This window comes from Plectropomus leopardus, chromosome 1, assembly GCF_026936395.1.
Source record: "Plectropomus leopardus strain MGB_pleo_1.0 chromosome 1, ASM2693639v1, whole genome shotgun sequence".
Lineage (NCBI taxonomy): Eukaryota > Metazoa > Chordata > Actinopteri > Perciformes > Serranidae > Plectropomus > Plectropomus leopardus.
Window position 1 is genome coordinate 13,321,306 of NC_142176.1, and position 25,969 is coordinate 13,347,274.

At 39.3% G+C, this 25,969-nt stretch overlaps 1 protein-coding gene across 6 annotated transcripts in view; it reads right to left on the minus strand.

Moving 5' to 3' along the window:
• cdkl5 (cyclin dependent kinase like 5) overlaps nt 1-25,969 on the minus strand; it is a 39,836-nt gene that overhangs the window by 11,381 nt on the left and 2,486 nt on the right. For 5 of the 6 annotated variants that reach the window (XM_088075837.1, XM_042483502.2, XM_042483566.2 and 2 more), the window contains exons 2-14: nt 25,208-25,546; nt 20,715-20,749; nt 10,969-11,014; nt 10,749-10,885; nt 9,543-9,663; nt 9,322-9,381; nt 8,308-8,398; nt 6,769-6,871; nt 5,367-5,453; nt 4,831-4,911; nt 4,529-4,704; nt 2,650-3,497; nt 1,517-1,857 (exon numbers count right to left, since the gene is read on the minus strand). In XM_088075837.1, coding sequence (XP_087931963.1) covers nt 1,517-1,857; nt 2,650-3,497; nt 4,529-4,704; nt 4,831-4,911; nt 5,367-5,453; nt 6,769-6,871; nt 8,308-8,398; nt 9,322-9,381; nt 9,543-9,663; nt 10,749-10,885; nt 10,969-11,014; nt 20,715-20,749; nt 25,208-25,244 — 2,163 coding nt within the window. In that variant the 5' untranslated portion in view covers nt 25,245-25,546. Of the gene's footprint in view, nt 1-1,516; nt 1,858-2,649; nt 3,498-4,528; nt 4,705-4,830; nt 4,912-5,366; nt 5,454-6,768; nt 6,872-8,307; nt 8,399-9,321; nt 9,382-9,542; nt 9,664-10,748; nt 10,886-10,968; nt 11,015-19,791; nt 20,096-20,714; nt 20,750-25,207; nt 25,547-25,969 lie in introns of those variants that run through there. The other variant, XM_042483622.2, reaches the window with a different exon arrangement.

The following is a 25,969-nucleotide window of genomic DNA, read 5'->3' on the forward strand; positions in this document are numbered from 1 at the left end:
GGAAACACACGTACCTTTTCAATACGCCTGTTAAAGAAAACATTCACCCTTAGACACTAATACTGTTTGATATCTTGAGCGTGTGCTTGAAAGCATATCAGGAAATGTATTATTTTTATGTGTACGTCCCCGTTTTTTCCCCTGCGTCCTCCTAGTAAGCAGCATTAACATGGTGCTTAAGTGTTTTGTTGCAGGTGGAGAGCTTCTTGTGGCTGCGTTGTATGATGGACTCTTATGGCGACTGTGCAATTGGCAGAGAAATGAAGTCCAATAATAAAGGAAATAAATAATAGTTGACAGTGCCGTCCTGCTGGCCACACTGTCATCTGAATATTTATTGCCTCTCGTTATGGCTGTGATCACATTTATTATGCAGCTGTTGTTTTCTACCTGTAAGTGTGTGCAAATATAGTGTGCCAGGTTTCAGTGTGTGAATATGCAAATAATTGTGGTCTGGGACAAGGCGGTCAGTGGTGGACACAGCTACTAGCTGCTGCAGGTGATTGGCTGATATGCATAAGGAGCCAACATGGCGGCAGCTGGAAACAAAGGTACAAGCTCTTCCTCCTTTCCCATCCAGCCACCCAGGCAGCAAAATATTTATTGTAACCTGGTTTGTTTTGCTAGAATTAGTAGCGGTATGCTGCCAATTTAGTTAACCCTTTTCTCCTGTTTTACTGAGTTTGGGAGGTTAGCGATTGATTTCTTTAATTTCTTCAGGTTAGACTTGGTAGCCTATGAGGTACTGTGCTTGTCCATGTGGCTGCCTAAAACTTGGGTATGATGAGGTCTTCTTTCATGCTATGTCCTGGTCACCAAAAAAACAGTGAAATTTTTTTTTCCTTTTTTTTCTTTATCTACTACGCTTTAACCCTCTATTTCTAAATTAAAAAGAAAAAACCCAACAAAATCAAAAGATCTCTACAACGACTACTCTTTTATTTCCTATACATTTAGGGCTAAATGTTGTTTAAGCCCCTTTCCAAAATAGCAGATATGCAATTCTGGTTGACATTATACTAAATGCCATTTACTTTATTTTAATTCATCTATTTTTCTTTTTGCCTTGAAACAGTTATATAAAAAAATCTGAATTCAGACTAAAACCACCATAATTATTCTCAAAGGGACACTTTATGTTATTACATGACTATAGACCTCAGAGTTTCCAGTGTCACACATCATGTGTTTTTTTATTAAGGATGAGCCATGTTGAATTTTAGTAGTTCATTAATTACTCGTAAAACAAAAGACAAAAGGAACCCAGCATTATGTGTATATGTATCCTGACTAGCTGGCTGGTGATTTTTTTTATTTCTTATTTTTTCGAGAAATAACACTATTTTGGCCCAGTATTGTAGCTATAATAGAACATGCAATGCCTACAAGTAGTCTTTTACCCCAGAAATCTAGAAAAAATGATCCTGATGGACTCTTTTACAGTGTTAGTGTCAGTATTTCAGGATGAATGTTTCCTTTAACTACCAACACACTCACAGGACTGTCTGCCACTAACCCTCGTCATGTCATCAGTGCAGTCCTCTCTCGATGAGCTCACTGAGTGTCCGGTGAGGGTGGTCCGGTGCTGCAGTTGGGGGGAGAGGAGCTGCAGGCTGCTGGCACGTGTTGGTATCGCCTGCCCCGGTGGAGGCAGACCCGCCATCCCACCTTCAATCCCATGTGGTCGGTGGCGCTCCCTCCTCACATACATGGAGTGGCGCTGAGGCCGTTGTTGAGAGGAGAAGGGGGAGGTGTAGCCCAGACCGTAGTGATAAGACTCGTGAGGGGAAGGCAGAGTGTGAGTGGAGGGCATCCCTGCTCCTCCCGGGTCTAAGAGCTCTGGAGCACCAGCCTCCTCTGAAGAAGAGCGACAAGATCAGTCATTACAGCTTTAAGTTATGATTATTTTCATTATCGATTAATATACATTTCTTTTTGATCAATAATTCAATCTATAAACTGTGAGACTAATGCTGATGCGACATTTTCAGAGACTTCAGGGAAACAGCATATTTTCACATCTAACTTGATGAATTAAGGGTTTAATCAACCAAGCTATTAGTTTGAATAGTGGAAAGACTAACCAAGATTGTTTTCACAAGTTTTTTTTTTGTGTCTGTAGAATCTAAATGACATATTTATGATGAGTTAACAAGGCAATTAAGTTGGTCTTATTTTGGTGAGAGAGAGAAATTTGAATTCAGAAGGACTGCATTTATATATTTGTATTTAATCAGGATTGATTGATCATTTTGAAGTTTTAGACAGAAAAAAACTAAGGCAGTTTGTGGAATGGAGCAACCTTGCTGCTTAAACACATCTCCCAGCAAAACTTTGGGAGGTGGGTAGTGGTGGATTTTGACATGTCGTCCAACCCTTGACAATGTCATACATGCTGCAGTGACTTCTATCACAAGTAGCACCGCCTTTATGTTGTTTTTTACACAAATCCTAACATGTAGCATATCAGCGAAATGTCAGGTAGATAAAGTATGAAAAACTGGATGCTGCTCAAGCCTAATATTGCTTTGCATTAAATATAAATCATTTTTAAGACCTTGGATAACATTGAATAAAGCCTGGTTGTAGCTTGAGGCCATAATTCAGTGGAAAGTTGCTCTTGAATACAAATTTGACTCTCAAACCCACCTGGTGCCAAAGCTTTATGTCTGGATTTGTGTCTGGATGAGGAGTCCAGTGTGCTGCTCTCCATGCGGACATTGCCGCTGCTACGAGAGGCAGGGCTGTGCCCGGATCTATCGCTGTGTCGAGCAGAGGGGCTACCAGGTGGCCCCTGGGGACCTGAGGGGGTGTTGAGGTCTAAACAGCTGGCAGGGAAAAAGCGGGCCCCGGGTCCCACCCCTGCAGACGTGTTAGAATTTGGGTCGTCTGGGTGGAGTCGACCATCGCTGAGGTTCCCTACAGATTTGGCATCACTCAGCGCGCTGTGGCTCTTGGACAGGCTGAGATAGGAGGCTGAGCTCTTAGAGGAGGAGGACATGGATCCGTGGGCAGAGTCCGCCATGCTGTGGGTGTGTCGGCCATGTTGTTTCTCTCCTCCAGACTGCAGCGTGTTGGTTTTACCTTCCAGGAAGGTGTGGCGGCCGGCCTGCTGTTGCTGCTGCTGCTGCTGCTGCTGCTGCTGAGAGCGAGAGGAGCTGGTTTTGCTGTGACCGTACTTTGCCCCGTGTCCCTGGTCAGGCAGCTTTGGGGACGGTCCCAAGCTGAAATCAAACTCTGTCTTGCCTTTGGCTTCTTTGGGACTGAGGAGGTGCGGCAGGTTGTTGTTAGCCAGGTCTTTGTTGGATGAGGCAGAACGATTGAGGGTCTGGGACATGTACTGACCCTTGGGGTGGAGTGTCGGACTTAAACTGGACGGAGCCGGTTTGTTACCATTGAGGAAACTCTTGTTGCTTAGGTGATGGAGGTCGCCATGGCGAGGGAGGCTGGAACATTCTTTGCTGTTGGAGCGACGGCTCGAGCTCTTAGTATGACTCCTGGAGGGACAGATAACACTTAGATTATATGAGAGCTCATCTTCTAATCTCTGTGAATTTTGCAAAAACCTGCACTAAAATTATTCCCTCAGCTCTTATTCAAACAATCCCTCCACCGTTCAAACGGTCTCTCCGAAAAAAGCTCTTAAATTGGCAGAAATCTACCCTTGGATAGGACGTCCTCTCTCAGGACACAGTGCTTGTGTCAAGAGGCAGTGATTGGAGCCATTACAGCAAATTTCTTTGGTTTATTCTCTAAAATAAAAATCAGAACAAAAACTATGATGTTTTATTGAATCAAGTGCCACCTTAAACTTACATTGTTTTTGTGTATTTACGAAAAATTGTGGCAGCATATCTTGTAAATATTTGTTAAATTGTGCTGCATGTATGCATCAAGATTTTTTTTTTTTTTTTAATTGTACCCCCCGCCCAGCTTTGGTACTTTTTAACTGATCTTGTTTTTAATATGGCAATTTTATCTTATTTATCCTTTTTTAAAATATTTGCTATTATCATTATTTTACTTAACTTTTATCCTTGTGCAAAACATTGCCGTTATTTTTATTTTATACTTTTTGTCATTATCATTGATAATTTTTTCTTATTATCTCCTTGTGCAATTACATTGCCCTTTTTTGCTCACTATTATACTGACTGTTGTATTGATTATCTCTGCAGTATAACTGTGATTGCGGCTTTGTGCAGTACAAGTCTGTCTCGATGTTGAATCAACTCGTAACTCTGCTTTAATTGTGATTGTAATTGTAAAGATCTTGATGACAGTCGACCATAATTTCTGAAATAAAACGGCCATCCAAAAGCAGTTGATCGGGTCGTGATTGGTCCTAGATCCGAAATTGCATAGCAAGTGACACATAACTCTAAAAAATGAAGTGTGCAGCTCAAAAACTGGGTCAAAAATAGGCTAAAATCATACAATGCATGCCCAGCTTATGCAGAATTTAAAATAGGTCTTTGTTAGATGACTTCAGGTAGAAACTTTGACAGGAAGTAGACAGGAGTATGACCTTGTGGGAACAGTGTTCTCTCCATGATGGTGTGTTTTTCTCTTGGAGGAGCGCGGCGGGTTTGGAGACGCAGGAGGAGGCCTCTCTCTCTCTGCCTGCCTCAGAGGCTGGAAGACCGGATGATTCAAACTCTGCTCCGTCAGGTAACGCTCAGTCGCGTTTAGCAGCAACAGGTTCTGATGGGAAGACGTGCACGTTTATCAATGCAAAGAGTAATTATAGACAAAGATAAATTAAGGATGGATAGGACATCATGCACATGTAAATTCAAAAATGTAAATTTAAAGTTAGAGTACTTTTACCTTCATCAGATCCAACATCAAGCCACTCAAGATGCCCTGGTACCGTCTCTCCAAAGTCTGAGGATGTGTAACTGAGGGAAACTGGCACACAGTAACACACACAAACACACACAGATATACAAACACACATCAAACCAGTGTCAAAACTGAACTTTTCTGTACATTTAAGATTACTATTAAGATTTCCAACATACAGTAGATGTTCCTGCCAAAAAAAATGTAGCTCTCAGTTCAAATAAAATAGATATCTATCGCTGGATCACACTAAACAAACTACAAAACACACACAAACACACACAAAGTCTTGTTCGGCCTTCTGGGACATTTTCTCTTGCTGCTAAACTGAACACCAACCACCTATCTCATGAGTCATAGCAATCCACTCAGTCATGGTGCTGGGAACACTGCCACGAGAGAGAGAGAGAAGGAGACAGAGCTGGAGAGCAAAGGAAAGGAGGTAAAAACAGAGAGGGGGAGGAGGAGGAGGAGGAGAAAGAAGAAGACGATAGAAAGGATAAAAGAGAAACATTTCCTACCCTGATTCCATGAAAGCGAGGGTTGTTGTAGAAGAGTTTCATCTGCTCTGCAGGAAGTGGCCCCAAAACCTTCTGAATGGTGAAGAGCTGGAGGTAAATAAAATGAAGCATCACAGTTAATATTGCGACAGCAGCATGTGTTCACCAACAAGTCACCCCTTGTGATGTTTCCAAGGTCAACCATGAACCATCAATCTCAACTTTAGGGCCCAAAATAGGACATGTGTTATAGGGATATTAGTGTTGTCCTTTGGACCGACTGTAATTTTTTTAACCTTTTTTTTTGTTTCAATCACATTTAGGAGATCACAATCGCTGCTACGAGCTGCATGTCAACATGCTGACCCTTCTTTTGTTTAAACCTCTATTGCCTGTTTTTGTTCTTATCCACCTAGGGGCAACACAACAAACTGTAAACAAACTACTGACATATCAGCTTATAAATATGATTTGGCACACATCCACCCATTTGGTAATTTTTCAGTTAGTCGATTATTGTTTGGCAGACAAGACTTTTTTGTGTCGTACAAGTTGTTAAAGGGACTTTTCACCGTCAAATGGAAAATACAGATTTCCCATTTACCTATAGTGCTTTTTATCAGTTTAAATTATGGTGTGAGTTGCAGAGTGTTTGAGATATCAGCCGTCGGGATGTTTGCCTTCCCTCCAATATAATGGAACTAGATGGTACTCGGCTTGCGGTGCTCAAAGTGCCAAAAAAATTTTCAAAAACTCAACAGCGGTGTCTCTTTCCAGAGATCATGACCACTTTAAGCACACAAAGCTGAGTGCCATTTAGTTTTACTATATTTAAGAGAAGGCAAACCAATAACAATAAAAGTCAAGCTCATTACTATCTAGATTGTTCAATAGCAAAAATGTATTTTTGATTTGGGGGTGAACTGTCCCTTTAAGGCCTCTGGGACAAACTTGCATATAAATATAAATAAATTTAATGGGCTTATTTAATCTATAAAATCTCAGAAAATTACAAATGCTGTTGGCCAGATCCAAGAGCCTATTGTGTGCTCTTCCAATTGCTTGTTGTGTCTAATCCAAACTATTACTGTAGAAAAGACAAACACATCTGTCTTCTCCAGGTATTGAGTCCAAAAAATTGCAACTGTGACTTTCGTCTATCAACACCAATAATCACTCCCTTTGAAAATGTCTATTTTGTTACAAACTAAAAAAAATATTTCAAGCCCAAATTGCCTCTTTGTCAGGTACAGAGGGAACATTTATTTTGCCAACAGTTAAAAAAACTCTGTTCTAGAGATATGAGATAAATCCAGGCTGCAAATCCTAACAGTGAAGAAGCTAGTATGCTCGAATACCTGTTATTTTTATTTGACAAATTACTCAAAACAATTAATCATGGACAACTTGTGTGGTCACAGACCTGATCTATCTCACTTTCCCCTGGAAACAAGGGCTGTCCATCACTCAGCTCCCCGAGGATACACCCCACCGACCACATGTCCACCGCCTTTCCATAGGGAGCCCTGAGGTGGACAGAGAGAGAGAAAGACACAAAATATTATTCAGAGATGATTATGAGAATGATGGTGATGAAAATGATGCTATTAGTGGTCGTGGTGGTGCAAACAAAAGCAAGGATGCTGCGTTTTTGATAAAGAGGATGGTCATTTCTAAGGGAGCAGAGCTGAGGAGTCTGGTGAGAAATGGTGAGAGATCTGGCAGCAGAGAAGCAGAGGAGCGGTGGTGTTGGAGGGAGAGAGTATTTGAGTGGGCGGCATTCAAACGCTGTCTCAATAAATGTTCCAAGGCATTTACTAAATCAGGCTACAGCAGTGAGGCTAGATGACGTTCAGTTGTCTCCGAGCTAGAATGGACATTCAATGCAGCAAAAACAACATAAGACACAAAAACAACCTCGAAACAGAGATTTGGTCTGGGGGTACACTGTGTGTGCACGATGGCTTATGTCATAATGCTGAAGCCGGTGAATCATCGCCTCTTTTTGGGGAAAGAGTACAACCTGTTTCCCCTGCGGTCTGATGAAAAAAGGTGAACACATAATGTTTTGTGGGACTTAACAAAGACACTTAAATATAATATAGCTCTGAAATAATAAGAACTAAAACTAAATTAATAAAATACAATATTATAGAGCTTAGCGAGATACAGTGTATAAAGAGATGGGTTATGTGCTTTTTTAAACACTGTCTTAACTTTCACATTATTTTTTGTCCTTTAGACTTCATGAAACTTTTTCATATAAACAATCCTCAAAATAATCATATATACTATTCAGAATCAAAATGGTCTAAATAGTATATACCATTTCCTTCAACAGATGCCCCTGTATGCTACACACTTTACCTTTAAAGTGATGTACACATTAATAAATCAATAAATATAATCTAATAATTTACATTATTCTGAAATTTAGCAGAAATTCTTTTATGATACTAATACTTTATGAGTATGATTTTAAATAGAAGACTTTTATCTGTAAGAATATTTTTACATTGCATGAGTACTATTTTAGTACTTCTTCCTCCACTGTCCAAAGCAACCCTTGGCCTCAAGTTACATAAAATTTTCCTACTGACTTTTTTTGCAGTGAGTTTGACAGATTTTGAGAAAATGAGAGCACTGGTATCGGATTGGTAGTCCCTAACGACAGATATCCTGAACTGAGGTATTGGAAATGTTATCAGGAGGGAAAGTGATGGATCAGTGTGTCTCTGTCTGATACAATTGCCACAAAACCTAGTGCTATCACAAGACAAAATACTGAGAATAATTTGTCAAAGGCAACAGAATGAGGTCCTTTTCTCTTTACCCGTTTCTCATGTCGTCCCCTACACACACACACACACAGACACAGACACGCACACGCGCACACACACACACACACACACACACACACACACACACACACACACACACACACACACAGAGACAGACTCACCCCAGCAGCAGCTCAGGCGAGCGGTACCACCTTGTAGCCACATACTCGGTGTAGTTGGCATCTGTTCCCTCTGACAGGTTACGAGCAAAACCTGAACCACAGAAACATGGAAATGAATAAATCACATAGACACTGACACTTACAGTATATATTTCAGACATCCAGTACTCAGGGATAAATATAAATGTAGAAATAATGAAGTAATCAACACTCAAACTATTTGGACAGCTTTAGTGGCAACATGGCCATGATCCCATGTGACCAGACTCTAATTAGTTATGTCACTGCAGGCGGGCTGAGACCGCGCTTTAGATAACTGGTGTACAGAGAGTCCATTTTAAGCATGAAAAATCACAATAAACAGAATGCCAGCTCCAACAGTGAATAACAAACAAATCTCACCCCAGCTGACTCAGTAGGATTGCATTAGCCAATTATGCAAAGTTAACTGACCGTGTGATTTAACAAAGACTCAAACAAATGTAGAATACACACCTGGGAATCTATAAAATAAAAAAAACCTCAACTGATCAATATAATTTATTCGTATTTACAGGGAAAACAGGTGCCTGACATTAACCTGACTTTATTGAAATATAGCTTTGGCAGATAAATTGTGATAACAACCAGCAGAGTGGGTTTTATAGAGGCTGGTTGGCTGCTTCCCAGTGGCAGAATTGATCCTACATTTTATATGGTGACAAATTAATGGTCGAATTTTTCACAAAGCTCAAGGAACCAAACTAAAATCACAGATAGAATGACAGAAATCAAAGATAATTTGACAGTATTTCTATGACTCTGCACATGCAGCAAAATGTCTTTTAAATCACCAGTAAAAGCTGACCTGGTCTGATAAACAAATACCTTGATTTTACAGGCAGTTATCTTTATTTGACAAGGAGAACTTGCACGGGAGAGTGAGGTTTTACTGCTTTGCACACATAAATCTCAACAACTCAGCGTGACAATATATATGCTGTAAAGATCAGACAGAGACAACCAAAGACTCACCAAAGTCACAGAGTTTTAGCACATCCTCCGAGCTGATGAGGAGGTTCTCCGGCTTGATATCTGAAAGAGAGACACACACAAAAGGCAACACACTTTTATGAACCAGAATATAAAAACACTTATTTTACATAAGAAAAACATGATTTTGAAACACAAGGCTAAGTGAGATTAATATTTTTGCGGCAGTGACATTAATTAAGAAATAAAGATAAACTCCTCACCTCTGTGTACTATCTCATTCGTGTGACACCAGTTGATGGCTTTGATGAGCTGGTAGATGTAGCTGCGGACTTTATCAGGCGGCGCACCATTGGGCAGTTCCTCCAAAAGCTCCAACATGTTCTGCACACCACACGATAAAGAGCTGGGATGTGTAGCTGCAGGTGTGACTGATTAGCTTAGTGAAAATGTACTTTAAATGAATACTTCACCTGCAAAATGAACAGTTCTACATCAATTAAAGAGCACTGCAATTTGAAATGTGTTATATGCACCAGTGCACTGCCAATAAAGAAATCCCATTATTTAATTCTATATTTTTTTTTCTCAGTAACTGTAACTAATTACAATTATATGTATTTTGTAATTTAATTACAGGCAGTTAGTTACTCCTCAGCACTGAGCATGCTGGAAGTGTTTTCAATAGAAAGGTTTTGGGAAAAATGCAGGTGTTTGGGAAGTACTGAGCATACAACTGAATAAATGAGACTTGGATTATACTGCACGAGTTGTTTAACAGTCTGTAAGTTTTGATATAGTTTTGCTGTAGTTAAACCCAAATGACTTTTATTCATGAAAAAGTCATGAAAAATGTCTTTTTTGGATTGTCTGTTCACCACAGAGACATGCAAAAAAAAAAAAAAACAACTAACAAATGGAGTGAGTAACTGATACAGAAATGGTCACTTTGCAGGTGAAGTATTTCTTTAAAATAAAATAATGAGAGGAATAAAAACTGTTCATGCAACACACTTGCACACACAGATTCACACATAATTGCCTACAAAAGCACTTTTACATATTCTACTAATAGTAATATTTCTAAAATAAAGGATACTGAAAAGATTAAGTATTCTTAGAAATAAATATAATAAATATACTTGGATGGGGATTCCTCTCTCCTATTGTTTTTTTTTTTTTTTTTTACCCCGACCAGAGAGTGAAAGGGGACACCAGGATAAAACGACCGGAATACAGTATGAAAATAAAACCTGTCATGAAATAAACACTTGGCTGGATACCCTGGCAACACAGTGGGGAATACCATTATTCACCAACAGCATAGTTCATATGTTGCCATGGTGATGGCTTTTTTTATGCTTTACCAAGCAGCCTCGACATCCTGAAACTTGGGAGTCTAGATACAGCAGAGCGGAGAATTGCCATGTAAGAAATAATGTGTGCATAGCATGAAATAATGAGCTGACCCTCTCGACATATTCAAAGACAAGGTAGAGTTTCCCCCTCCTGCGAAAAGCCTCCTTCAGCTCCACAATGTTGTCCTGCTTCAGTGTCCGAAGCATCTTTAGCTCCCGAAGGGTCGTCTCTTTGACCTCCTCATTTTCTGTGCAGAAATTAAAGAGGCAGAAATGATACAGCTGTCTCTCTTTTTTTCTTCCTTCATTACTCCCTCGCTCCGTCACTCACCCTCGCTGTCTTTGAACTTCTTAATGGCCACCAGCTCATTGGTTTCCTGTGAGGGAAGGAGGATGTGAGTTAAAACGAAAGAAAACAACTCATTGAGATAAACAAAGACAGTGAGACGGATAAAAAAGATACATAAAACATTAAAATTGGGTGTAAGAAAACAAAAACTATTAGTAGATCTAAAGGTGAAATAAGAGAAATGATATTTAAATTTGTTTCCTGCCCACTCTTAACATAAAATAAAAATGTGTGCCCAAGTTGCCTGCAGTGCCAACATGGAGTCATGCTGCGTGCTCTCATTTCAATCATTTGACCACAGGGCATTTGCACACAAAAAACAGCTCATCCTCGGCATAGTTAATATGCATCGTACAGTAGGTCTCCTTCAGTTTTTTGCAGGTTTGCAAGATTGACCCTGACAAATTTTATAAGCCTGTGTGTCTGCACATTTAGAGATTTACAGTAGTTTTGTTTGAAAGGCTGTGCAGCAGCTGGAAGGCTACGGCTTAGACACCAAACGTACATTAGACAGTTTTACTGGAAAACATAACAAGTGTAGATTTTGTTTCTGATAGTGAAATTGTGCATGCAGCAGTATTACGGAAAACTTGTGATTTTGCTGCAGCTTTTCAAAGGTCATTATCATTTTAAAAAGGAATCTCGCAAAAGTCTTCATATAGGTTTTGACCAGGTTTTATTGGATTAATTTCTACTGGCCACATGCTGGAATCAAGAAACTGGGCAAAACACTGTGAACACAACTATATAGATATCATGCTTTCAACACACTTGTTTCAGATGAATATATAAAGAATTATCAGTCTATACGAGGCTATAAGGGCTTCCCATTACTTAAAATAAGATTTAAAGCAGGTTTTAAGGCTTTAATGATTGCCCCACTGGACTGTGTTTAAGCTCAGTGAGAAGCTTCAGCAAAAAGGGAAATGTTATCAAAATTACGGTAACGAAAGGGAAGGAGCTTCTCATTTTTAACTGATGGCAATTAACATTTCAATGTGATGTCTCTGAGTACATACAACTAGCAGTCTGTTCAGGGCCCCGAACACTGATGATATTTATTATAGACTGTATATAAAGATGGATGGCATGACATCTTCCCAAAAGTGAAGCAAAAACATCTCAATCACCCCCTGGTGGCTGGCTGCAGTGTAGATCATAACTAAAACCCCATTCAAAAAACCTACTGACTTTGAGACGAGGGAACCAGAGGTGCTGAAATGTTAATCAACTGCCGGGTTTTAGGACTCATGATTGGGGTTGTCTGTATTTTGTGGGCCAATGTTATGCCCCACTCCCCAACACTTCACCGTTGACCCAAAATAATCCCATAAGATGCCTTTAAAACATTTAAAATGATGGGATTTGTTAACCAAAACATGCAAACGACAATAAAAGGGCAGAGAGGCAGCAAGACCAGCAGTCAAAACAACAGAAGCCTCTCTCTTCTCTCTGCTGCTGTCAAAGCTTCTTAAGCCCCTCCCTCCTCAGCCAGGTGCAGTGCACCTCCTTAGGTGATGCAGCACACCTGGCCAGATCTACGGAGGGAAAAGACAACAGCAAGGAACACACAATTCATGCTTCTAACATTGAGCGGAGCCCCTATGTTTCTGATCTGCCCCTTTTCTAATACCACCTGCAATAACAATTAATTATTTTAGTCTTTGTTAAAGTTAGCTGCCAACAGGTGCAATTTCTTACTGAAATCCCATGCATCAAGTTTAAAGCTGTCAGATGTACACACATACCTAAAGAGTAAATTTATTGTTTCGGGCTAGTTGTATTAATTTCTGTATTCTGCAAAATGGGAACATATTTGCCCACACTGCTCATTAACCCTTTAAAAACTGAGCAAACTGTCTTGATTTCTTTTCAAAACATGAAAGGAAGCTATAAGAAACTTAACAAGAAATGACCCAAAGCAAGAAATTAGCTAGAAAGTTACAAGCAAATTGACTTAAATTTTCTTGTCACTACAAAAAAGTAAAAGAACAAAAAAAGGAAAATAACCAGTGAAGAGTGCTAAATAAAAATAAATTTTTTTTTTCCTGTAACCTAATTTCAAATGTAAAATTATAATAAAATCTAAATAAAGATTTCTTGATCTCTCTCGCTCTCTCTCTCTCATTTTTAGCTAATTTTCACGTTATTTTGTAGTCACCTTTCACTTTGTCACCTTCGACTTGGCATGACATTTCATTCCAAGTTGCTGTTTGTCTGTTTTCCCATATTTTTGAAAGAAATCAAACCAATTTGCTCACATTTCAAAGGTTTGTGTGCTTGTAATAGGCATCTGAATGCAGCACAAGAAAACTGATGTCTATTCAGGTTTCAAAGGGTTAAATGGGAAACCCGTCAATTCGGTCTCTATGTTGGACCCCGAGGTTGGAGTGGGTGATGACACGGTCGAAAAGAATTACGGCATACAGGCCAGTCTCCCTGTGTCTTCTGCTACTCTCGTGTTGCTCTATTGTCCTTTTGTTTACGGAGGGTCAGACAACAGAGTCGGCCTCAGTGTCGAGTAGAGGCCACGCGGTGAAGGAGCTGCACGCCACTGCCAGCGCTCCTGCTCACACAAACACAATTGTTTAACTGAACACGCATTTTTAAATTCAACATTGTCTCTTTAGAGACGTTCACATGAGAAACGAGCAAAATAAAACAACATGGATTTACAGCTCTAGCAACACTTAATCCTGAGAGTAAAGTTACAACTTCCAGTAAAGAGAAGTACATCTGAACAGCAAAGTGGGAGATCTGACAGTGTTTACCAGGCAGAGTAAGAAACACACATACAGCACATGTGACATTTTTCAGCTCTGTGGCAGCACCTTACAATGTGCTGATGATGTTTGTGCTCGTGCATGGCGTCTTTGACCTCCTCTGATTTTGCCTTTTGAGTCACTGTTAAGTCAGCACACCTAAAAATAACCTCAGGCTAATTTTCTGCTGATGACACAAGCAGCCGATGATTGTCACGTTACACAGAAGAGAAAAGCTTGAACGTTTCACATCTGCCATGAACGTTTTACTGTGCTGTGGTAAATGCAAAAGTGGGGATGTCGCTGCACTTATGTTTTCATATCAATACATTTCTATTAGATAGAGGCCATAATTATTATGCCTGATGGGGAAATGGTTTAATGGGCTTTAATGGGCAGTTCAGCCAGTTCAGATTCAGAAAACTTTATTATCTGTCATGACAGAAAATCATCTTAAACGTGGCTCAACATACAGTGCAAAACAAACAATAAACAGACAATACGTAACATACAGCATGTTTTCCTAAAAAACCCAGAGTAAATACCTAATACAATAATTTAGACCGTTTTTTTATTACAATATAATATTGTAATCTAAGATCTAAGATGTTTATAGCAGCTGGAATAAAGGAGTTTTTATAAGTGTTTTTTTGGCCTTGACTTCAAGGGTGGCCTGGTGGTAGTAGCTGGAAAGACTTACATTTGAAACCTTTTGCATTTTCTTTTGCAAATGTGTGCACAGTGCAGTTTTACTTGACCAGTAAAAGAACTCTGCAGAGTAAACTATCTGTATCATATGTATTTGTATCACTTTATCAATCAAAAGTGACTAAAGCCCAATTTGATGTCTTTAAACTGCCGACATTGTTTTACCAATAGAAACTAAAAAGTGTTCTGCTAACAAAGATTTAAAACTTTAAAATCAAGAAAACGCAATGCTTCTACAAACTGCAAAGGCAATTAATCAATTAAAGAGTCGCTGATGAAGTTTCTGTAGACCAACCACCGGTAATTAATTAACATCCCTGCAGCACAACAATGCAGCACAGACATAATGTATAGGCACCAGGGAACACTGGCCAGTGTGTAGGTTGTGCTATTGTCACTCCCAGCACACAAATTCAAGATAACACATAAGCCTCCACATACAAACACCCACATACGCTAACACAACACTTCCATAAAGTGGCAGAACATCGCACACAAACGCGGGCACACATTCGCTCGACTAATTAAATGTTCCATCGAACACATACTGTACTGTAAAGTATACATAATTCATACAGGAACGCAAATTTATAATGCATCTTGTGTCTTGGTAGTACAGTTAAGAGTCTCGTCTGAGTCACCTGGCTGGGTTTTAGCCGGCTGCCTTTGATTTCCTTCAACAGTACACAGGTCCGCTGCCGACTCCTAACAGGGTGACCCATTTACCATCAGCATAGTCTCCATGTTCAATACCTCCCTCTGCATCTTCTCTTCTCCATCACACACACACACACACGCACGCACGCACGCACACACACACTCTCTCTCTCTCTCTCTCTGCCACCCTTTTCTCTTTTGCCCTGCTTCCAACTGAGAAAAGTAAAAATAACTGCTCTCTCGCAGCAAAGCTAAAAAGCTTTTATTGCCATGGTCTCTGGCTCTACATGTGAAAATGAAAAGCCAACTACTGTTATATAAGAGGGAAACATGTCACATGTCACTTATTTGTAACTTAGTGCAACAGAAAGGATTCAGTATTACCGCAACGTGGCAGCTAGTATCTAATTTTCTATTGAATGGAAATTTGCTGGGTATCAAATGTGTTATCCAATAAGGAAAGGAGTTTAAGATAGAAAAAGTATTAAAAAGGAAAAAGACATTTTTTTACTTTAACAAATCATAATGAACTAAATGTTGATTGCACAATGTAATGGCTACAGTGTAATGACACCATCAGCGTTCATACTGGTTCCCCGTAAGCCTCGCTTTCACTTTGCAATTCTGTCAGCCACCGGGTAAGATCTACCAGGAAAATGAACAGTGTCAAACGCCACGTAACCAAAACAGGAAGAGGAGAGCACTTTTCTTTTCCCCGGTAGCTATCTCTAGTTTCCAAAGAGCATCAGTGTAAGTTTTTTGTGGTTACTACTCTTCTGTTTTTCCTGGGAAACTCATGTTTTGCATCAACATCTCTCAGGTTTCTCCCATATTTCTGACAAATCTACAGCCCCCTTTTTCCTTTTCATTATCACAACCTTTTTCTGGGACTAAACCGCGAGCATTAGCCCTCTGATTCTAAAAGTGCACCGTTTCCTACCAGCTGTCTTTTCCCGATCTCTCCCTCCTTCTCCAATCCTCTGGAGCCGGAGAGGGGCACCCATCAGGCCCACATGAGTTGGGCGTGGCTGCTGGTGGACACCTTTTGTCCATGCTGACCACGTGAACTGTGCATAACACCAACAGGACACTCTAGCAGGGATTGAGGGGTGCCTCTGGGGTTGGGGGACCCAGCTTGCCCTCCTGCCCAATGGCAGGGTACCCATCTGTCTTTCAGAGACCGTGAGCCTCCTGTTCTGCCCAGCTTAGGCATCCAAGACCCAGGGGTGTGTTGACAAGGGAGGACAGCCAGCTGTAGGTCCCTGACTCAGGCCAAGCCTACAGCCCGCTCTCCCTCCCTCCTACTGGTACTCTGCTGGATTACAAGGGTCATGGGCCAAAAACTAAACCAAATTAAATGTAACATAAAAATGATTTATTCAACATAAAAATGCTGCTGCAGTCCAGTTATTTATATTCTTTAAAAGTCACCAGAATGCAGGACACAAAGTCTCTGAAACTCAATCTTTTGGGGGAGTCGAGGACTCCAGAAAATAAGTCTTCCCTACTTTGGAGGTCTCAAGGTTGTCAGATATAACCCACAGTAGTGGAAATGGCAGACAGGGGAACAACCAAAGCAGCTGTAGCAGTTGCTGGACCCTGATGAAAATGTAAAGTGATTGATTGTCTTCGAGGCAATGGCACCAACAATAATACATCCTTTTTTATTCTAATTTAATTGTTTTTTACGACATCTATTGCACGGTCTGTCCTAAAAGAGGGATCCCTCCTCAGTCGCTCTTCCTGAGGTTTCTACCATTTCTTTTCCCCGTTATGTTTTCCCTTAGTCGTTTTGAGAGTCTCCAGATAGAGGGATGTTGTCTTCTGTAAAGCCCTCTGAGGTAAATTGTAATTTTTGATAATGGGCTTTATCAATAAAACTGAATTGAAAAACTGATATGCTCAAGGGAAGAAAGAGGAAAAAATGTCCCTTTCCGCCATTAAATAGAGGTCTTGCTGTTTCAGTGCTGATTAAATGACCTCAAATTTATTGACTTTGGTATGCAAGCATTAAAACATGTCATTCAGGCACAGAATACACAATTTCTCACTTCTTATATACATATATATATATATATATATATATATATATATATATATATATTTGTTTCTTTGTAAATTAGTATTTCTTAAGAAACATTTGTCTCACAAATGCAGTTTTAAACAAAGACTAATCAGAGCACAAACACTTGAATGTTCCCAACACAACAAACAGACATCTTTGGAAGATGAGGCGAGAGAAATGTGACAACAAAGTTCCACATTCACTAACTGTTGATTTCTGCATTTTACCACGTTCTGTAATACGGATTGTCCTTTTCTTATCTGCCTCTGTGGCAGCTTCCTCTCTAACCATCATGTTCTGCTTACCATGTCATTTCGTTCATGTTTGCAGAATGCAAGCGTTTGCATATTTAGAGTTTCACTGAATGTATATAATTTATGGCTCACTTTAAATTTTCATGAAGCACAGCGGTGAGGGAACTTGGTCGAAGGACATATGTAGGGCCTAAAATGAAAAAAACATGCACAAATTGCATGTATGGGAAAATGGACCACAGGGCAGACATCCAGCACTTACAGTACTTCATAATGAGTCAGCCCAGTTTAGTCTAATTCCCCTTTTATCTGTCATACGATGTATGCATCAGCAGCATAGATTTGTTTGCTATCAAGCACATCTTTGAACTCAATTCAACACATACTGCATTTACACCGAAAACTGAGTGCAATAAACAATAATGATGACCTAAAACTACTATTTCTTATGCTAAATCCTCTTTGAGAAACACAATAGGATGGCAGCTGCATTAAACATTTAAAAAATGTCTTTCCCTCTACTTGTTGACTCGGCTGCGACTGTCACTCCTCCCACAGTAGTCCTCTCCAGCTCTACGTGTGGAGTGAGGTGCTTTTCACAAATATATTATGTTCATAAATGCGCTGACAAAAGGAATGATACAAAATTAGACCAAAAAATATGTAATTCTGTGCAGTCAAAGCAGAACATGTTGCATTCTGCACACAGATGAGTTTTTACAGGTAGTGTGACTGACTCTATAGGGGTCACCTTTGCAGTAACAGCTTCTTTAATTCAGATTAAACTCAACATTACTTTATTAATGAAGCCTTGAATGCAGGTGCTAATAATAGTTGCAGTAATCTGCCATTAACCCCATTCCTGTCTGATCAAGCTGGGACATCCATTTTGTGTTTCATTCATGACAATGTTGATGGATTTAAAGCTGGAGTGATGGATTTTTACATACAAATGAACATCTGTTGAATTTGAGTCCTCACCAAATGAGGTCACATAATGCTGATTAAACCTACATGGGAAGCCCCCTGTATTTCTGAGTATCAAGTTTCCATGCAGTCACATCTGAAGTGAAGAGCTTTAGGAGGGAAAGATTCATTTATTTGCTTTAATTACTTCTTGATGTTTCATCTCTATGTAGTTGCTGCTGATATGAGGAGAGTTTGGAGGGGAGAGACAACAGTGACGAAACTAAAAGTAAAAGTTGACTTATTTATGGAAAGTAGCATTGTATGTCCCATGACTTCACATAATGTTACAATAATACTTATTTTGGTCCAAACCATTCTTTTTTTTTTCTAAACCTAAAATGAAGTAAACCTAAATTGTAAATTTATTTTGAAAAGTCTAATCTCACCTTCAAAAGTGCATTTTTTTAAGTGAAAACTGACATGTTGCCCCTTAGCATGCAAAGGTGATGCTAGAGAGATACTTCGAGAGTCGCAATTCAACATGTAGGGCCTCCTACCAAGGGTCGTTATTTGACGAGTTGGTAGTGAAAATGTGTTGGTCATGTGCAGCGTAGGGTGGCGTGTATGCAAATGAAGCACACGAGGCCAGGTGTTTCCGACCCTCTGATTGGTTAGATCGTGTAGCATTAAAAAAAGCAGCTTTTGCTATTTGAAAATTGCTTTCTATTATATTGTAGTGTTGATCTGAATTTGATTAATCATTCAGCCCTACAGTCTGTATTCATTATCTTTAACTTTGACTCGTATTTGACTCAGCCGGTTTTCTTACTCTGACCCGAATTTGGCTTTTTTTGGCTTTTGGTGATTACCAGCCTTTTCAAAAGCTTTTTTCAGAGTTACATTTTTTAAAAGACACATACCAACTTTAGCATTTGCAACTCAGGACACCACAGGTTGATAAACTAAAAAAAAAATAACAACAGCAACACATGAACTGGGAACCATTCAGTCACGTATGGTAGGCACTGCTGGATGAGTCACACCAGCAGGCCTCGCTTTCATGCATACCAAGCACAAAATGGCATGAATTTAAAGACTTTTTAAGAGCCACCAGCCGAACTCACATTATATACCAGCCTTTCAGATTCATGCATACAATGTGACATACTATAGAGAGCACGTGAGAGAGCAGGTCAGTGCCACGTGACTGATGTTTGCACACCATGTGCAACTGGTGACTTTAGGGCAGGTGTGGGCAACCTTTTTCCTATCAAGGGTCATTGCAATTTTTATTAAGTCCTCCGAGGTGCATACTGAATTTATGAACACATATGATGCAAAATTATAGATTTTGATAGTATGGAAAACCAGTTATCACGGTTTCTCCATTAATACAAGTAAATAACACTCCTTCACAAGGTTTGAGCTTCTTAGCTACTAATTTACTCACCACAAAACTTGTCCTCCAAACATTTTATCTGTCAGTCTCTTGAAAGCTGATTGTTGGGCACCCCAACTCCGACGAAGATTTTATCATTTTATCAAAACGCATTTATCCTTTCAACTCGTCCAGTTTAGCATATTTCAAGCTGTAACGGCGCTCGAGACTGGCCTTTTTTCATGTTTTCCGGCGCCACAAACTAGCCAAAGTTTGCCTTTTACTTCGACAATGAAATAATCGTTTGTCCATTTTTCCTGAAAAACGCGTCCACTTTCCTTTTCTTGGTACTCGCCATGACACGTCACTTGCCAATCAATCCCCAAAGTTATCGCGCGATGGCACGTAACCTCACGTGTTGTGTTCACTGACCCTGAACCTGACTCGGACACGCAAAGCCGTCAGAGTTGTCTCAGAAAAGTAATTGCTGTCACATTTTTTCCCTGAGTTTATAAGTTTATATGTTTATTTTTAGAATTGTTTAGCGGGCCGGATCAAATGGTTTCGTGGGCCGTACGCGGCTCGGAGGTCGGAGGTTCCCCACCCCAGCTTTAGGGGGTTGTAGAGAGTATTTCACAGTTTGTATTCAAAAATTTTTTAAACACTGAAGTATTTCAAGATGTGACTCATTAAAAGAAAAAAAGGTTTGCTTCAATAATGGTGGCAACAATTTTTTAATCTTGATTATTCTGCAGAATATTTTTTTCTATTAATTGGTTAGTTTATGAAACACCTTAATATAGTTACCTATAAATTTTCTTTCAATCAACCCATTACTCTATTATCATTGCAGCTCTAGTGTTATTGCCCAAATATTAACATTTGAATCTTCATTAATGTCGGTTTTTAAAATCTCAAAATGCAAAAAGACATAATAATGTGAACCCAAATACAAATGACAGTGAGACCTACAGAAATGAGAAATGCTGTCTTACCTTATGTCTGCACTTAAGCACCACTCCATATGCTCCTGGACAGAGAAATAAAGAGAGAGAAACAAAGATCAATAAAAGATGAGACATGTGTTTAAGTTTGAACATCTTAATTAATGTTTTGGCCTCCTGAACCTCTTTCAAACAGGTTCTTAAAAAACAAGAGCAGCAGGTGAGAACCACCACAGAAACAACAGTTAATAGGTGAGGCGGAGGCATACGTACTCTCCCACACACTCTACACACACTATACCTTGGACAACACACACACACACACACACACACACACATACACACACACGCAGAGTTTCTGCCTTTGCTTAGCACGGCGTGTTCTGTTCGGTAGATCATCCATATTTCAGATGTCAGGTCTATGGCTCTTAGTCAGACTTGCATTGGTTGAAGTTAATAGTTTTATTTCCAAATTGCTTTTTGTTGCCATTCAAATCACACATACAGCATAATAACTCCCAATTGTGCCTGTTCCAGTTTAAATGTTTAATTCGGCTGGGGAACGAGGCAAGAACAAACAAATTGTACCACATGAATAAAACAACAGTTAAATTATCCAGGAGCATGCATTCTTTCTATGTTAAAACACTGACAATACATTAAAATAAAACATTAAAATGTGAATTTATAGTGGTAACAATGACTACCTTTAAAGGTCCAGTGTGTAGGATTTATGTTTATATTGGTAGAAATCTAATACACTATAATAAGTAAGTCTTCTTTAGTGTATAATCACTCGAAGAAGAATCGTTGTGTTTTCAATATCTTAGAATGAGTCATTTATATCTACATAGGGAGCGGGTCCTTGTACATGAAGTTTGCCATGTTGCACCACCATGTCTCTACAGTTTTCTTAGTATGGGTAAATCAAACACTAGCTCCAGAGAGCGATATTCGTATTTTTGCATTCTCGTGTCAGCCACTGTAATAATCAGAGCGTTGTAAAAACACTGATTTTTTTTTTCCTTGAAACTGCTTTATTCATTATTATTACTGGTTTAAATTACCAAGTCCATTTTGGAGAGGAAGAGACCGCTACAGATAATTAGTTTGCCATTTAAAACCTCTTGAACATACGGACCTTAATGTTATCAGAGGAAAAAGTGCTAGACCAGTGGCCCATCTGTGAGATGCTGAAAGGCGCCAGAGAAAAACTGATTTTTAACATAAAACTGCTTTATTTATTTATTTTTTTTACTGTTTTTACTGATTAAAATCACTTGATCAATTTGTTTTGGAGAGGAAGAGACCTCTGCGGATAATTCGACTTAAAATAAAAACCGCTGGAACGATGAACACTGAAGGAATTTATAAAAGGAAAAGTTTAAGCTGGTTGCTATTTGCAGTCCTCACCACTGGATGCCACTGAAACAACCTAAATCTTACAAACTCCACTATTTGAAAGATGCAATAAGCAAAATATAATTATATACATTGTAACTTTAAGATGAGAAAAATGTTGCTGCTGTGGTTTTAAATCTATCCTCATTTAAATAACAATTCTTTGTGTGTCTAACTTTTTGATTAATACGTTCTGACAAGTATTGATGTAGATCATAGTTAGCGAGAATTATCAACAGAACAATAAACACTCGGTTATTCTGTCTTATCACATCAGAGTGAAGCTGGGGAAGCGTGTCAGTGCAACTCACTGAAACAAGCTACAAATGACGCTGCTGACTGAAAGAAATCATTCCTGCCTGGTTTGATATGAAGGATCTTTGTGTGCCAAATACGCAAGAGTCATTCACAGCTCGACTTTTCGTTTTATCCTCATTTATTTCATTTTTTGACCAGCCATCAATGTTGTCATTGGAGCCAGTGACCAAACTTTTTATACTTACAAAAAAAAAATTGACACAGAAATGTATACAATAAACGATTATTTTAAATTATGATATTTTTCTGAAACAGTGTCACAGGGAGAAGGAATTTCTTTGACTATAGCTTAAAAATGTTTTTAAGATATGTATAGAGGCTGAAAAAAATATTGGTATAAAACTTTAAAAAAAAACAAAAACATGTGATCTACGAATACTAAAACTGTATAAACAGCCAACGCTATGGGTTAATGTTTATGTTTAGGCAGAAATATTTAGTCAGGGAATGATTTTTGTCAGCAGTGGTGGATGAAGGACCTCATTGATATCTTACCAGATAATTACTTTAGTAGAAGTTAAAGTTATACATTTGAATTTTACTTAAGTTAAAGTCTTAGTTGATCTAATTGTACTTAAGTATTGAAAGGAAAAGTACAAGTAAAAATGTAAATTGTAAATCTCAAGGTAGACACACCCCAAAGCATACCTTCCTCTATTGTCTGTTTTACTCTAAATGGGAATATAATTTACTGCGCTGAATTACCTCAGAAGCTCCAAGTGTAATTCAACAATATTTACAAAATGAACATCATGCTGTATTGAAGAAGACTTAAAACTGGTGATTGAGATTATACATTTTGAAGGAAATTGTTCACTGGGGTAATAAATCGAGTGAGAAGTGGGATCATCTTCTCATTGACATACATAGAATCTGACGTATTTTTGTAAGCAGTGGAGTCGCTCCCTGATGGCCACCAGAAATAATGCAGGTTTAAGTCCAGATCAGAAAAATTTAAGGCACACTGCAATGCTTTTTTTTTTTTTTAAAGTCTGCCCCGATTAGACGGATTGCTTTTGACAGCCTGATGCGTTTTTTCTTTCTTTTTAATTATTGTTGCTAGAAAACCAGAGGATCACCTGTTCTTTGTTTACTGCTATTCTGTTGTGAGGTAAACTCACAGATCCGTACCTTAATATCTGCATAAACAATGGACAGGCAAAGACACTTTCTCTGGCTCTTCCTGAGGGTAAGAGGCTGTTCCCAAATAGTATGTTGGTCATAGAATAAGGAGATTTGTGTGGGTAATTGAGACCCTCAGAGACAGTTTGAAAATCTGCTGTCATTTGTAGCTGAGCTGACGATTTGTTCAGATATATCTTGCAGCTTGCCTTGTAAGGCGATGTTGAGATGAGCTGATGTTAGCTGAACACAATGACTACGCTACGACTAGTTGTCATTGACTAGAAGGCCCACCTCTCAATTCATCTGATTGGCAAATGAGATGAACAATGATGGACAATGAAAAAAAGTTGGATGCTTTTTTCACTTTGGGTTGAAGTTTTTACAACTCTGAGTCGTTCAGGGTGCTCTTGCAAAAAAACGAGGCGCTTAGCAACGCAAAAGCAGCAAGCAAAACACTTCACACTCATTAAAAAATCATTACAAAAAGCCATCCTTAGCTGTTAAAATGCGGTCTGTCTGAGCATGGCCTTAAGGCATCTCTGCATTGCCTTTTCATTTCAGATAACTCCTGTCAGCTCCGGACAGACAAGGGGCATAATTCACATGGCCAATAGTGGTCTTTTTGAGGCAAACATAAATCGTACTCTCAAACAAAAGGCAGAATTCACAATACTCTCAAATAATAGCCAGCGGTGGTGCCAACATGAAAAAATGATGGCTGCTTAACAAACATTTAGGGGTGTAGGAATTACCTGTACTCTGATAGTATTCTGATCACATTGTAAATTCATCATATTTTCAGCATCATATTTTCAGCTGAGCAGCTTTCTCTTTTTTTTTTTAAACACAATTACTTTAATTCACTGATTAACTCCAGTTGCTTCCACGCTGCTGGTCTGTTAAACACAAAACTTCATGCAGACTAAAAAAATACACTTGTAAGTATACTAGTACAGGTATGGATATTGGCATCTGAAGCATTTAATGTGAAACAACAATTCAGGAAGTGAATTTTGCTGTAACTTAACAGTGGGTTAAAACATTTTAAAATGAAAGCAAATGGGAATAATTACAGAATAAAAACAGTATTTGTTAGAGAAGAGAAACTTAGTGCAGAGGGGTGTTTATGACATGACTGTTAATGCAATGATTAAATTAGTGCTGTGGGAACATACACTATCAGTACAACAACATAAACATGGAGGATGTTTTGCATGAACAGCAAATTAATTAAAAACAGGGAGCCTTCTTACTAAAATCTGATAATAAGATATGAATCATGGAATTATAAGAATAAAGACCTGTTTCATATGAAGGCCTGGTGCTCTCGGCAGTCGAGGTAAATAAAGGCCCCTGAAACTATTTGAGAATACATGGTAAACAAATGAATAATGCTTTAGTTTTCCTTGTGAGGAGAGTCTCGAAGGATGGTGCTCTCTGAGAAACTTCTGCAACCTCTCAGCCTCACAAGCCCCTCTAAAATCCCAAGGACATGTTGGAGATAAAAGACCTGACAACTGCAATGTGCAACTGCTGTGCAACTTAAACTGCACCTTAGGCTGCTAAAATACCCAAATCCCCATGAAAAACAACAGTCGTCTGATCTCCAGGATCAGAGTTGCAGGTTGACAACAAGTACATACAGTCCTCACGTTCTACGAACATGCAGTAAAACCTGCTGTGTAAAAAAAACCACCCACCTTCTCCCACAATGCCAAGGACTTCAAACTTATTCATCACATCACCGAGGGTGGGGGCTCCTCCAGCAGGTGAAACAAGCTGCTCGGGGTTTTAGCGAGGAGACTCCAGCTTTGAGGAGTGAACTGTAGAGTCCAGGAGAAAGGTCGTCTGACCACACCCCATCTTCACAACCTCTTGTACTTCTCTCTTCCTCACTCCACAGCTCTTTTCCAGCCTTTTTTTAAAAATGTCTTTTATTTATGGATCTGACTCAAGTTGTTCCAGACGTCTCCACGCTCCTTTTATTCCATTCTTGAAGTATCCGTCTCGCACTTACATCCAAGCCGCCACACGGTTACCTGCAGGACCAGAGACAGAACAGAGAAGAAAGGTGTTATAATATGCTTTCAGGGGGTAACACCAAGGTCCAACTTCCCATCATGCCTTGCACAGGCAGTAGCATGCTGGTGGTATTCCTGACACAGATGGTGGCTAACTAGGGCATGTGCATGTACAGGAAGGCAGCATTTCCTTGAGGACACATTTAAATCATGGATGACTTAAGCATGACTTCCACACACTCATTGTATCCTGTCAGCCATGCATTCAATCTGGAGGAGGCTGCAAGGTTGATTGACTACAGTGAATGTATACTGACTAGTAGCAGTATTACTGTATGCATCGTTCTGTCATTGTTGGTCAGGTGGAGCACCACCCAGAGGATCACTAGAGGATGAATCCTGCTGGTTATCCTCTGATTTTTTACAACTATTGGATGTACT